Source organism: Juglans microcarpa x Juglans regia, chromosome 1S, assembly GCF_004785595.1.
Source record: "Juglans microcarpa x Juglans regia isolate MS1-56 chromosome 1S, Jm3101_v1.0, whole genome shotgun sequence".
NCBI classification, from domain to species: Eukaryota; Viridiplantae; Streptophyta; class Magnoliopsida; order Fagales; family Juglandaceae; genus Juglans; species Juglans microcarpa x Juglans regia.
Window position 1 is genome coordinate 17,319,894 of NC_054595.1, and position 15,915 is coordinate 17,335,808.

Here is a 15,915-nt window from a genome sequence, read left to right on the forward strand (position 1 = left end):
GTCGGGATCCGAAGCTCCAAAACGGATGACCCCCAGAAGGAATGGGGACATTATCATAGTCGACGGAAACGGGTGAGGCCCTACGAGGTCTTTTCCCCCTTCCCTCAATTGGCAAACTCGGGGAACGACTGCAAACGAATGGAATAACCAGGTTCATTGGAATACCTGCATTGGAGTGCAAATTAACAAGAGGGGCCCCGTAAGGAACGTTGCCTGGATGTGCCTTCACCCATGCTCGAATGACCCCCCCAGTTTCAACTTCTTAGCAAGGCTTGGCTCATGGCGGCTGATCGAGTAATCATTTACAATACCTTAGTTGGCACGTACGTAAAACAGGCGCTTAACGGTATGCCCAGTCGGATACTCCCATCAGTCACCCGACAAAAGGAAGAACCTTCGAGTGTATCCCATCACAACCATATGCCGCTCCTCTACCCGGACCAGTCCTTGAACCGGTTGGAAACTAAAGATGTGCTGGCCTTTCCGCACTAGGTTATGAGTAATAAAGAACTCACGGGCCATGAGGTCAGGGAAATCCGCTCCAGCCTCCTCCAAAGCGCGACGCCAATTACACAGCACGAGACCAGAATCCTACATGCTAGGCGAGGAAGTTGAGCGGGCACCTAATCAAAGAAACTTAGCACTTCACGTTTGGTTGGCAAAATAGCAACCCGAGGCCATATGAGAACATGGTGGCTCTTTAGTACCATAACCCTTAGAATCCACGTATCCGTCAATAGATGAAGGCATTACGAGCTTCACCTTCGAGGGGATCCGGGAGGTTGCATTCAACTCCTCCAATTCGGCGGAGGTAACCACTGACCGCCATGAAAATCTAGCAAAGTCATCTAGAATGGAGTTGCCATGGCCTGCGGCAGCATGAACAGCGCCTAAGGGCCTGACCCGTTCAAAAGAACATGAGGATTTCCTTGGAGCCATAAAGGATAGAAAGAAATGGAAATAAACTTCGGAAGAAAAGAAAGAAAAAGAAATCGCAGAATGACATGATGCAGGCAAAATGAATATAATGGGCTTCTCAACATGAAAGGGAATCCTTATATAGGCGAGGTTGACGATCGCCCTCCCGAGATGTCATAACTCTGCATATATTCACGTGTCTCTCTCAAGTACCAGAATCTTTCAATTAACACAACCGCTGCAGAGCATATATGCTGATACGATGTGCGAAATTAATGGGTGCGAAATGCAAAGTTCTCAAGCAGAAATTGAAGGGACACCATTCAATGCAGCAACGTAATCGACGTCATGTTGCCATCTATACGAGATGCGAGGGGTCGCTTAGCGAGCGACAAGGAGGACTGGGAAGTTGGCAGAAAATGAATAAAAAGAATTCTCTCCAAACTTGCCTGGGAGGAATTGGCGGGGTAACTGTAAGGAGATTTTCTTGCCTAGAAAGGCCCATTGGACTTTGGCCCTTATTCAACCCGGCCCAAGGATGCCCCAATATGCATAGGGAATAGGGGGTCTACCAAGGAGGGGTGCTGTATAGGCGACAAGACTGATCAGCCTGACACTCCACCAGCGACTTCAGAACCCAGGGACCTGCACAAAGAATGGCAAAAAACGCAGAGAGCCTTTGATCTATTGATGTCGGATCATCTACGGCATGCATGGTTTGGACATAACCAAGAAACCACGCCACATTTATGAAACCAGCGCAGAGCCACACCACATTAAAGGAGATCTGACTGCAGACACAGGAAAGATGGCACAGACTTTGTGAAGGAGAATACTATTTGACACCTTTCCTAAGCCACGGTATAAATAGCCGATTCCATGTTCCAAAAATCTCTATGATCCCTAGACTCCCTGACTTATTTGCAATCCTCAAAGAATATTTACTAACTTTAGCACCGGAGGTTACTCGGCCCTTAGGATGCATTCTCCAAGTCGCACTTCTCTCCATCTTTTGCAAGCCCACTAATGAAGACCTAAGTTGTCAGGGCTTGGTCCAAAGGTTTGTAAAACACGACGTTAACATGAGGCATCAGTTTCAACAATTTTGAATGAATTAATAGTAGAAATACAAAGACAGGGCAGTGTCTTGACACGTGTTTTAATCTGTTCAACAAGAAGTATGAATATCAGACCAAGGATGTGGATTAGACAGTAATAGCTCAAATAACGATTTACAGTGATTCCTTAGGTCATTGTAAAACTCAGTAGCATAATTTAATGACTTAAGAAACTTTCGTATATAACTAGATTTTATCAGTGATGACATCATGTCTAGATTTTATCATAACCAAGAAAACGAATCATGATTTAAGATAATATGATTGTCTTAGCCGAGACAACAAGACCATTTCTTTTAATAATTTCTAGAAATGAATACTAGTGTTTCTAGTGTTCATCAATAGATTTAAAATGGATGAGGACATCATTAACGTAAACAATGGTAAAGTGGCTTAATGAATTGAAAATGTTATTTATAATATTCTGGAATTCACCAAGCACATTCTTAAGACAAAAGGGAATAACATTTTACTCATAATGACCAAAAGAAGTGGTGAAAACAGTCTTATACCTATCAGTCTCGCCAATCTAGACTTGCCAGAAACTAGACTTCACATTAAACTTAGAAAACATTGTAGCATCACTTAACCTATGGATCAAGTTATTATTATTGGGAATGAGGTACCTAATGCATTCTAACACTTTGTTTAGAGGTTAGTAATTGATGACTAAGCGAGATGTTCCTTTCTCAATCTCAACATTTTTTTGAACATAGAAAGCAAAACACAATCAGGGTGACTTATTATGCCTAATAGTAGGGATATTTTTCTCTAAAAGATATTTAACATTAGGTAAAGTAACAATATGTTTCTTCCTAGGTCAAAAAGTATTTAGAAAGTCAAAACAGATATCATCAATAAGTTTTTTTTTTTTTTTTTTGTTGAAATTATCAATTTTTGTCTATAACAGTTTATCAAATAACGCTTCAGTAATTTTTTTGTATTTGATTTCCTGCTTTAGAAAATTCAAATGTTTAGTCTTATCAGAGATCAAAGCATTTAAACAATCATTAGTGTCAATATCAAACTTTGAAGCAGATCTGAATTTTATTTTCTGGCCAAAAGGGTCAGTAGTAATACCATCATTCTCAGTACGAAATGGGTGTAGTAGAAATAAAAGGAATACCAAGAATCACTTTATCAATCATATTTTTAACAAAAATAGAAGGAATCTTGAAACAGATATTATCTTGACAAACATTGGCATTATTTAGTTCATATTTGATTTTCATTTGAGAACCATTAGCAGAACATAATCTTTCAGTAGATTTTTTTGTTGTATTTATTAGGTATTATACCTTTTCAAATACAATTCATATCAGATCCCTCCTTAAGCTTAGGATTGGTGATTGTCCTATAAGGGTAATCAAAAGATTTTCTTGTTTGTCACATTTTGTCAAAACATTAACGGTTTTATAGCAAGAATCATTGGAACCAATTTTAATATTAGAAGAATCAGATAGTTCAATAGTAAAATGATAATCAGAATCACTTGAATTGAATTCATTGATATAAGATGATTAAGAAGATTTCAATTCCTTAATGCGAATCAACTTTTCTTTAACATTTTTATCAACGTCTAACTGATTAATGCTACTTTTCATCCTACTAGATTTATTAGTATAGTCTTTACTAAAATGACCATACTTCCCACAATTAAAACATTTTCCTTTAGTAGGGTTTTGAGAAAAATATTTGTTGTCAATAGGTTTTTTTTTTTTTTTTTGTAAAAATCATCACGATTTTTAGACATGAGTTTTTTGGATTTATAAAATTTATAATGGTTTTTGTAAACAAGGTTTTTCCTTTTTTTGCCTAGAACGGGCAACAGGAGGTAAGCCAAATTGTTCACAGAAGTTTCTCATTTCATATTTTCATTTTTAGTATTTTTCAACTGTTGACGTAACATTTTTTTTCATTACACATGGTGATACCCATCTTTTTTAATAATATTGATAATATCACTATAAGTGACATTATCGTAATTAATCAAACCAACAGTATCAGTAAGTTCAACTTTAACCTTATGAGCAAACAAGTGAGGCAGTCCGTCAATAAATTTCTCTTTCCAATAAGGTTTCAAACTATCTTCTCGGAACATAACTCTGGAAATGAAAACATATTGATGCCATCTATAATCAGACATAATAGGACATCGTAAATTATTCAAATAATCACTAATACAAGTCGTAACATTAGAAGAACAAAATATTAACACCATTAGGGATACCCTGGCCAATAGTAGTGTAAAAAATAGGCATACCATCTGTAACGACCCGGCTCAATAATTCTAAGGTTGGAATTTGATAATTTTTATTAGACCTAAATTATATTTAATGGGAATATTGGATAAGCCCACGAGTGATAAATTATTGAATTTGGTTAGGAGTTTTAATTGGGTTTAATAACTATATTAAATCCCACTTATTCTTTATTGAACGAGTTAAACTCGTTTTCAAATTTAAAGATTGACCATTCAAAATTTATTTCAATTTAAAGTCATCCCTGCCAATCCTACATTGAATGAACTACTAGATCTTATTTTTAAATTCAAACTTTCTTCTTGAATGATCGCGACTGAGTCCAACTCGAACTCGAACTTGTCGGCACCCTTTCCCAAATTTATCTATAAATATCTCCATTCTGTGTTATTTGGAAAAAAACCATAAACCTCCATAAATGCAGTGGTCGAACCTCATATACCCAGTCCAGCACTGTGCGTGTCCCACGTTCACCACGGTAATAGCCGACTGCCTCATTCCTCTCATAACATCCCTAGCGTTTTCTCTCTCCTTCTAGTTTACATGATTGATTTCATGCCAAAAATGTTGGATTAACGCTGCGAGGTAAGTAACTTGATCATAAATTAGGATTAGTATACGTTAGCTAGTTATATATATATATATTATTAAAGCTAGTGCTTTGGAAGTCAGTGTTTACGTACCATCCATGTTATGATATTTGCAAGCACATCATTTATCACGTTTCACTCCGCATATTATAGTTATATATATATTATGCATCTCATATTGCATAAGACACATATGGTTTCATAATATTAAGTGTAAGATAAGTTTAGAAGAATTAATCAGATGATCATTTAAATGCATAGTATCAATGTGATTTGTGGGTGAATGTGCAAGCCACAGAGCTAAGCGTGGTCCACTAAAATATACTAAAATACTATTAGCGGCTCCCCTTATGGTCGTGGGATGTGGGGCCGGTGCACAACCTTACACACAGGGTTAAGTGTGTGTGCCAGCAAGATAAGTATGATAAGTCATATAAGTAAGATAAATCAAGACAAGTCATAGCTTACGTATGAACAATCATGATTTGAAGTTCTCAGCATAAAATATTTTATGAAAAATCTTATATTAAGTACATTTACGTTATGATAGGTTTCTTATTGAGTCATCGACTCATTTGAGTTATTTTATGTTTTTAACCCACCTAGGTAAGAATATTTATGAAGGAAGAGTTAAAGGACGAGACTTAGTCCAGGGAGGTGTGACAGTGACCTAGATCATGTATAGAGATTTTAAGTTATGATTTTCATGGCACGAACTTTGAAATTTTTTTTATAAATGCTTCCGCAAACTCTCATTTATGATTTTAGTATTTTAATATAAAATGATTTTTTTTATTTTATTGAATCTTTTGTACTTGGTGCTTCCTTTAGAATAAAAGAAAATATTTTTAAGTCAAGTTCAATAATAACATTTCGATTCCCGAGAAATTCTAAAATTGACTTTATTCTTAACCATGGGAGAGCAGGGTATTACACCATCATTATTATGCCTAACAACATTTCTGATGGCTTCTCTTGAATTATTAGTAAGATTTTTATCCCACCAATGATGAAAAGTACCAAAAAATTGAATAGCTAATAGATCAGCAATTTCAATATGAGATTATGATTAGTAACATAAGTACCATAGATATATTATTCATCTTATTAAGGATTTCTTATTAAGATAATCCATCAATTTTTCATTCATACAACTTATCAGCAGAAAGAGAAACTGTGTTTGAAAAAATCGTTCTTCAAAGTGTAAATCAGGAGGAGTACGATTGGAATACCAATTTTTTTTAAAGCTCATGGGATTAGATTTTCGAGAAAACCTTTTTATCTCGAGTTTTACTAAATCAAAGTTTCCAAAATTTTCTTCAAGTAAAATAATATCTCAATCAATAGAAGAATCAGAAGATTTAGTTTCTGAATCTTTATAAGAGATTACCTTCTTACCTTTACTAGGGATAGTACATGTAATGCCCTTATTAAAAGCTTTGGTATTCTCAGTTTTTACTTTTTGTAAATCAAAAAACATTTGGTCAATTTTTTCAATAGTTTTGGCTTAATTAGTCTTGAGACTTAGACCTTGCCTTGTTTCAGGTAAGTTGATCAAAGATTTTTCAATCTTAACATAAGAAAGAAGTTTTTCAACTTTTCCCTCAATACAGTCTAATTGTTGGCCAATAACAGGCAAAGAGTTATTGTCAAAATTATTTTATTTAATAATCTTCTTTTGTTTCAACAGAAGTAGAAACATTAAGATTAACAACTGGGATTTTAAAAGAAGTCTTAACCTTTGCTCCTTAATAGTTAATAGTCGTCTCAAGAGGCAGTGACAAAATTGATTTTTTAACCTTATTTAAAGTATTCTCAGAAATATTTTTTGAAACATAATAGTTTTTAACAAAATCGAAAAATAATATATGTTTTTTCATATCATGCATTTTTTCTTTTCATTTCTTTTTAACCCGTAGTTTTTCTTTTTCACCAAAAGTAGCATGATAGCATTTTCTTTTTTTCTTTGTTTTTAACAGAAATATACTTAGCATGTAAAGAAGTTAAATAAATTTCAAAAGCTCTATTTATAATAGATAACTAGTTGTGAATAATAGGAGTAGCAAAATTAGAAGCAGTATGCGACATGGAAGATGTCTCTTCTTCTTCTTCTTCTTCTTTAACAAATTAATCTTTTTTTAGATAAATATGCATTTTTGGTAGTATAATAAGTCGTGCTAACCTTGGAGGCATTACTAGCAATTCCTTTTAGCTTTACCTTAGGCTTAACAGTACTTTCTATAAAATCATTGAGATCTTGATCTCTCATTACTAGATTTTCTGAAGTAGTAGATACAACGAGATAATTTATTCTTTCATTGATCAATAGAGGTTTATCAACCTTAGTATCAAAACTTATTCTAACAGTTCCATCACAATATTACTGAATATAATCAAGATTAATCTCACCAGAAACAAACTTAACAAACTGAGATTCATGTTCCAATAACCATTCATTAGGAAGAGTGATATCTTTCCAATGAATCATTTTTGAAATTTCGATCTTAGCATCAGGAGTAAAACTTTGTATTTGCAAAGTTTTATCACCTGAGCTTTTTAAAACAGCTTTAGGATTCAAATTAGTTTTCAATACTCTGTAATAAATATGATAAAAAATAATAAAGAGTCTACTCCCTTCATCAATATCATAACTAGATGTCAAAATATTTAAAGTTAAAACAAGGATATTAGGATCATCCAAAGTAAGGGTTAGATCAGAAAAACAATCAACATGTACAAAATCATTAAAGAAAGATGACTAAACCATACCGAGTATATTAGTTCAAATTTTTTGAATCTAGCTTCTGTTAAGCACAAAAGCACAGAAGCATGAATTCCCTTGTGGGTAAGAGGCTTAACGACAACTTGAACAAAGCCGATATATATATTATACATATGCAAGAACTTATAACTTTAATAACAAAATCGTGGATAGATTTTCGATTAAACAAGCAGCATTTTCATTGGTTTTGAAAATAGTATAAGTCTATTCAACAGTCTTAACATTAAACTCAGTCTTGAAGGAAGACTGAATCCAACTAATTTATAAATAGCCTTAGCATCAATCTTTTGGAATACTCCATTTATTGAAATTAGGACAATCAAATTCTTCAACAGGACAATCTTCCTCATTAATAATATCAATAGCTAAACTGGATCTGGAGTATATTAATCCGTCCAAAATACTAAGGTTAACACTCATCATATTTTCTTCCAAATCACTGTTCCAGTTCGTAACACATACCTTAACCAACCCTTTACCTCTCTTGCCCTAACGCTCTCTGGCTCGATGGGCCTCATTGTTCAGTTATGGGAATACATTTTATGACTTATAAGGTGATGCCAACGGAGACAAGAAATAGACACAACATGGTAAGTGATAAGAATAGGAGAATAGAAGATTGATCAACAAACAAAAAGAGTTGAAACAATAATCTATAATATAAATACATACATACATACATACATATATATATATATATACACACACACACACACGATTATGGAATTGTGGAAATGCATCGGTCCTTCCAAAATGAGGCAACATTTTGGGTAATTTGCATTTTCATTCTAGAATTCCTTTTTTTATCCAAATTTTTAAATCTTGCATCCTCACAATTGAGTTTAAGATTCACTTTACATATATATAAAGACCAAATACCGATCACCAATAGTCTTTTATCACTCAATTTTCCCATTCCAATGAGTTCATAGCTTATTGACATTTACAGCTGATCTCAAGAGTGATGATGTTGGGAGATTGTGTCCTAGATCGATCTTATCCCAACTCCTAATTTATAAAATGACCATTTTGTCCACAATTTCAGTTTTTTTCTTTTATATAAAAACCTAAACCCGTGACTTGAAGGCAGATTTCCAGGCTGCAGTGGTCAACCCTACCATCACAATCACAAGGTTAATTAAAAAATGTCACTCGAGTTACCTCATTTTTCAATCACATTACAGTGCCATCAGATTGGCACTGTAAAGCCACTCATACCTATAAATAAATAAATATATATATATTTATATATATGTATATAATATAAACTACATCATAGAACAGAATGTCAGAATGAGAGGTGGAAGACAGGAAGATTTGTGCTTAATTTGCGTTTAGTTCAAGTGTCAAACTCATAAAAGCATATTCGATAAATTTCTTCTATTCTTTTTTGCGTTTAATTACTGGGGGCCCGTTTCAAGAGTCAACTGTGCGTGCGTGAAATTAGACTATAGTTGGTTCTCCATCACACTCTTTGAGTCTTGACCACGACGATCAGATCCATCTTCAGAAGCAGCTTTCTGATGGTCCACTAGAACAACTTTGTGGCCCGCCACTTCAACAACTTCCTGGCCCACATGAAAAAGCTGTGGTAGGGCCCTCTTTCAGATTCAGCAATAAATATATATATATATATATATATATATATATATATATATATATATATATATATATATATTAAGACGTCTCTTCTTTGGTGGGGGCAGGTTGAAGGATAAATTTAAAATAAAATAATTTAACAGATAAAAAGTGGAGACTTTTATTCAAAAGAGCCATTTTATTAAATCTTTTACCAATAGAAATTGGGGGTAGTCCAGTCAACCCAACCATCCAATTCTAAGGTCCTACAGCTTTCAATCAGATTTTAATGATATACAGTCTCATGAAAACTGTTCTATATGCTTTGCAATTATGAAAAATATAATGTTAGACAGTCTCAATCAAATTAGGCATATCCCAGATTCAGGTATGAGAGTTCCGGTCCTAGGAAAAGTTGGGCTCAAGGAAACAAGTATTGCCCTAAAAAGTCTGGGCATTCCAAAAATAAGGTAGCAGCAGTAGGGGAGGTTTGGGAATAATCCTGGTTTATAAGGTCTGGACTATGTATGTGTGTGATAATGCAGGCCCATTACAATTCAACTTCATGCCAAGCTAATAAAAATAGCGACTGAAACGAGAAAGTTTGTGCAGCCGTTTCTGCCTCCTGTATCAGATTCCAAAACATTAGCACAAGTCACATATAGTTGTTAATTTAAGAATTCCTAACCGTTGGATGCTTTTCTTTTCTTAAAAGGCAGATATAGAGGCCTCCTTTTTTTTTTTTTTTTTTAAAAAAAAAAAAAAAAAAAGGAATAAAATCTTCCAGTAAGAGTATCATTAGGTTAGTTGACTAAAGTATACATCAAAGTTAACATCATGTAACTTCTGACCAGTCACGGATATTATATGAGAAACCATCCAGATCTACGGCCCTTTTTAGGAAGGATAAGATTGGGCTGACATCATTTCAGACCCGGCAATCTTGACTCCTTAGCTTCATTCCACACATTACCTTCGAATTGGAGCTTCCTGCGTCCCATCATTCTCCCCCCCAACCCCACTAAAGCAGAACTAAAACTTAAACCACGGGTTTAGTTTATCTCTAAACTATATCACCGAGTTTCATTAAGAAAAAAAAAAAAAAACATTTCCATCAACCAAAAATTCACGGGCAAAACAAATGTTACAGCTCAAGCCCATTAGTGGTCCTAGTAATATAGCATTTCCCTGCAAAACAGATAAACCGGGAAATAGATGATTAATCCGCGAAGATAAAAGAAGAGAATCCAGATACCAAAGTCAAGCCATTAAAGAGAGACCAGGACCATGCTCTTACAATGAAAACATATTTTGTCACCTCTGAATCTGCGTGGATCGTTTTAATTTCACGAGTCTTTTCCAGCAGCAGCTTGTCGTATTATGTGCTGATGAACATCCCAATTATACACACGAGCAATGGTGACCTGCTCAATGGTTGTCAAACTGTCAAGAATCAATAGTAAGTTAAGCATGCCTAGACTTACATGGGATCATCACATCTCTCAAGTTCACAATAAAGCTCACAGATTAAAACACTAACGCCTCCCAGGCTCTCACTCCTGACCCTCGTGCTATATTAACCAGCTTTAAACTTAATATTGTCTTTTAGTGCCAGCATGTGCAAGATTCACAGCAAACTAGTACCCTTTGGCACAACTAACTCATTTAATTACCATGCACACAGAGAGGGTAACCTTTTCATATTCACACAAATACTACCTGTGTAATGGTCGCTTGATCTCTCAAGAACTGTAGATCGGCATCAACAACTTCTAAACTGGCTTTAGCATTATCCAAATTTTTTTGAAGAAGAGCAGTGGCCTGCACCAAAAAGACCAACAAGCACTCATCTTGAATCCTTAGTGCAGAAGACGCTAACTAAACAGCATCAAAGATTTGAAAGCAATGAACCTCTTCATATGAATACTCTAACATGACGTTTGCTCCCAGCCATAAACATACTGAGTCATTATCCTCAATGCGAGCACAATAATATATGCCTTCAGAGACTTCAAAATCAGTAATACGTGCCTGAGTTCATAGCACAGCCAAACAAAAGCCCTTAATCAAGAACAATGAGTAAATCGATAATCTAATAATCATTAATAAAGCACTTAAACAGGACTCCTCTAAGAAAAAACACTTCTGGTTAGCAAGTATCCATTTAGCTAAGTTAATTGCTTTTTTGAACTCTTCTTGGTCAATTTAAAATGAAGGCACAGGTTGCAGATGAAGTCTGTAAATGTTGGTATCCATTTGTAGCTTCTTCTAAAATTATATAACTCCATGCATGTGATAATATTCTAGGAAGATTAGAGGTTACAAGAAGGGCATCTGTTTCAGCCCTAGTTTGACTATGAATCATTTAAATAAAATGTGATGTGTGGGGATGATGAGCAGCAAAGCTCATCATCCGCACACATCACACACCACACTTGTTTTTATTTATTTTTAATTTTTTTTAGTTTTATTCTTCCTAAACTAATTGAGTTCTTCTACTTATCATCTATACACCACACATTTGTTAAGAGAAAAAAAAAATTAAAAAATTATGTGTGGTGTTGTAGTGTAAGGATGATGAGTAGAATTTTTCTAAAATTTCAAAAATCAATGTCAAACTTTGACCTTTTTCTCATATAATCCGGATCGTGCAAGTAAGACGAGACTTGCATGTATAGAATAGCGAAACCAGCACCCACACAAACATACAAACCATTATAGTCCTCTTTTATCAGATAATCTCAGTGAATAAACAAATCACATATGGATACATCACGTAATAGTGAGAAAACGAACCTCACCAGTACCCTTCTCAGTTTGTAAAGTGGCAACCATGTCTAAGCACTTCTCAATGTCAGGGATCTTTGCCTACGACAGCTAGAAATAAAGTGTTACCCAAGACCATCATAAATCCAAAATTTAGCATGAAGGTGTTGAACAAGTGGTAAATATTTAATTTACATCGGGTTTAACCACAAAGAGAGGAATTAGAAATAAGAAAGATGGTAGAGGACAGATTTTAGAACCCATGGTCAAACGACTCCACATTTTTGTAACTGATATGTTGATCAACATTCATGCCCAAGGTTTTGTGTTATACCAGTTCAATGGTAATTGATATTAACAAGTTACATTTTTCATAAAAATTTCCCAAATCCTTCCACCATAAACGCACATATGATACATCTGTGCAGAGCAACGACTTGGTGAGAGGTTAGAAAGATTTCCATGTCTAATGGAAAATATTAATGTATAAAACAAGAATCCGCAAATCAGAATGTGTGGGAGATTCTTAAAATTCTAACCATTATTCTCATTTAAAAAGTTCACATTATCACTTTACCATACAAATTAGTGAGATTTTTATTTTTATTTTCAAAAAAAGAAAGTTAACAGATCCTCTAGATGTGGCAAATAATGAGATGACGCGATCGACTATCTTATTAAATATATGGCTCCACAGTGCAGTTCCCTTAAATGGTGGACAACAAATAAACTCCAGTTATTTAGCACAAATGCAGCATTAAGGTTAACATAGGCCAGTGAATTCTCTTCCATTTTAACACTAAAAAAAAAAAAATGAACACGAAAACATGGAACTCAACAAGTCAAGTCGAATGCGAGTCCTCATATCATTTGAAGAAAAACTAAAAACAGTGTAAGACGCAGGCTAGACAATGTAGAACGAAGGAAATTCAATAAAAACACCTGAATATTCCTTTGCTGTGCGAGAAGTCGCATCTCAACCAACTTATACTGCTGTAGTCTGCAAGAGATTAGTGCATTGCATACATTTGAAGAAACAAAAGATTAAAATTTGCGGAAAGAAAGAGAAAAAAATAACAGGACTCAACAGATTTTTAAGGTTTCATATATGTCGAGTACTATTCCGTCACTCGCAAGGTAAACTTAAAAAGAAAAAGAAAAAGAAAAAAAGAATGAAAGAAAGAAGAAAAGAAACTATTAGTGTGGTTTGAGAGAGAAGGAGAGAGATTGAAATTGAAGTAGGGTGACCTTTCAAGGAGGAAAGCGAGGGCGGAGTTGACATTGAGACCTGATTGAGTGAGATAGGTCTGAACGTCTTCAACGAATTCAGCACCTGGTATTCCTCTTCGTTCCGGGACCCCTGGAGTAGACGAAGCCATAACTCCTACAAAACCTCAGAGAAGAGAGAGAGAGAATCTTGGAGACGCTGTAGCACTACACAGTGGTTTCGAAGAGAAGAGGGCGGGCGCCAGGGTAGAAGAACACGTCAAGGCGTTTTCGTGCTTTCGGCAACATGAAGCGCACGTCGACGTTTTAAATGCGGGGCAAAATTAAGACGGCCTCAAGTTGGGTCCGATAAACTTGTAGCAAGCCCACGAAGGGGAGGCCGATGGAAGTCCATGGAGTACTTTCATTCATGGGCCCTTTTTCGTCCATAAGCACTACAAAAATATGGAGTGTATAAAAATTAAAATGTTGGACCCAGAATCAATGCTGAACATTATGAAGTGCTGCTTCTGCTACACGTTTATGATTTTATCGCATCCAAACACTCCTTGGCCTATTCTTTTTCAAGTTCAATGCACATTCAAATTTCTTCTACATGAACTGATATCAATGATCATCATGGTGGTTAGGCTTTCCACTCCCATAACCACATCGTACACGTAGTTGGTAGATGATCACCATCTATTCAGATTCCCGATCACCGCCCTTGCTGCTTGCTTCTGTTTGTTCTTCCTTTATCCACAAGTTTATATATATATATATATATATATATATATTGTTTGTTCTTCCTTTATCCACAAGTTTATATATATATATATAAATCCAGGTGGTCTAGCAAGTCTGGTTGCAAATTGCAATGCATGTTGGCAATGAATGCATGTTGGCAGTGAATCTTTGTTAATTTAATGTTCCATGCATGGTACGTACGTGCATGTTTTGTTATATATCTCTTCTTTATTGTTGTTGATCATGAGTCGAATCCACACCATGATATATAGCTGAATAATGTGCTTTCTCTCTCTCTCTCTCTCTCTCTCTCTCTCTCTCTCTATATATATATATATATATGTATATATGAGGAAAATGACTGCGGGAACGTACATCTCTATTATATATATGTGCCATTGATCAATCTATATTAATATATGTTTTGGTGATTCCTTGGAAAAAAAAAAAAAAAAAAACGTAAGAAGATTCTTTATCACAACACGTGTCAATCATGTATATTTTATCATGTATTTTACTTAGTTTGTATTGTGTATTTTACCATATGTCTTACTTAATTATTTTGTGAATTAATTTTGTACCCAATTGTTAAGTTGGTTTATTGATGAGCTGGACCCCCACCCACCCAGCCACCCACACACGTTACAGTTTTTTCATTTTGGCAATATACGAGAAGTTTCCTGTCACTTATCTATTGTTATGGTATCAGATTTTTTCAAGTTTGCCCTAATCAAAATCTCTCAAGTCCACACCTAGACTTCCATGGCGTCGTCTTCATCTCCTCAGTCCAATCTTTCTAATGATGCTACCAGTCCATCTTTTCTACATCCGAGTGACAATCTTGGAGTTGTTCTTATCACACAGCCCTTAGTCGGTGAAAACACATTTTGAATACAGATCAAGCCCTAATGTTTTAGTTTCATCTGCCTTTTAAATTTTGGAGTGATGCTATCCTCACAGCCACTCACATTGTAAATAGACTTCCAACCCTATCTTGAAACACAAGTCTCCTTTTGAGCTATTATTTCAGTCATCTCCTTCTTATGTTCATTTGAGGACTTTTGGTTGTCTGTGTTTTGCTTCTACACTACACATATCTCGAACCAAATTTGACCTTAAAGCTCGTAAATGTATATTTCTTGGCTACCCTTTCAATATCAAAGGGTATAAGCTCTTAAACATTGCCACTAATCAGTTTTTTTTATCTCTCGACATGTTGTTTTCCTTGAACATGTTTTTCCTTATAAATCTTTCCATTCCTCACCTCTTTCTTCTGACATATCATCATCCAAATCAAACATTTCTTTACCTCTACATGTTGCATCTTCAATAGTAGATTTTCTCATTATGCCTTCAACAACATCTTCTTAGGATGATGTTTCCCTTGGAGAATTGTCTCTTAACACTCATAGTTCCATACTAGATTCTTCTCACAACTCTAATCCTCAAGAAAGATTTCTCCCATATGTTCATCCTCGGAGATCCAACAGAATAAGAGGGGCTTCTGGTTATTTGCAGAATTTTTATTGCAACTCTTCTACTGCATAGTCTACATAAGATTTTAGAGCAGGTCCGACTTCTCTAAGCACACAGTATGATCTCTCTAACTTTCTCTCTTATCATCATTTGTCTTCTAGTCATAAATATTTTGCATTAGCCATTACTGCTGACATTGAACTTGAGTTTTATCAAGCAGTTCAATACTCTCATTTGAGAGATGCTATGTTTGCTGAGATTGCAACTTTGGAAGCCTATAATACCTAGACTGTTAACACTTTATACCCTAGAAAACAACCCATAGGATATAAATGGGTTTATAAAATTAAATATCGTATTGATGGCTCCATTTAAAGATATAAGGCTAGGCTTGTCATCAAGGGTTACACCCAAAAGAAAGGTTTGGATTATTTTGAAACTTTTTCCCTAGTGGCTAAGATAGTTACTATTAG

At 35.0% G+C, this 15,915-nt stretch overlaps 1 protein-coding gene across 2 annotated transcripts; it reads right to left on the reverse strand.

The window, feature by feature from the left end:
* Positions 1-10,028: 10,028 nt before the first annotated feature.
* On the reverse strand, positions 10,029-13,488 carry LOC121244490 (probable prefoldin subunit 3). Of its 2 annotated transcripts, none has more exons than XM_041142576.1 (6): positions 13,262-13,488; positions 12,956-13,013; positions 12,044-12,115; positions 11,159-11,278; positions 10,967-11,068; positions 10,029-10,435 (listed from the first exon to the last, which is right to left on the reverse strand). In XM_041142576.1, the coding sequence occupies exons 1-6, from the start codon at positions 13,390-13,392 to the stop codon at positions 10,334-10,336; spliced, it is 585 nt and encodes a 194-aa protein (XP_040998510.1). In that variant the 5' UTR covers positions 13,393-13,488; the 3' UTR covers positions 10,029-10,333. The 2 variants fall into 2 exon arrangements, with proteins under 2 accessions (XP_040998510.1, XP_040998518.1); XM_041142584.1 differs by lacking the exon at positions 10,029-10,435 and adding an exon at positions 10,594-10,671 and having other exon boundaries at positions 13,262-13,405.
* Positions 13,489-15,915: the final 2,427 nt, after the last annotated feature.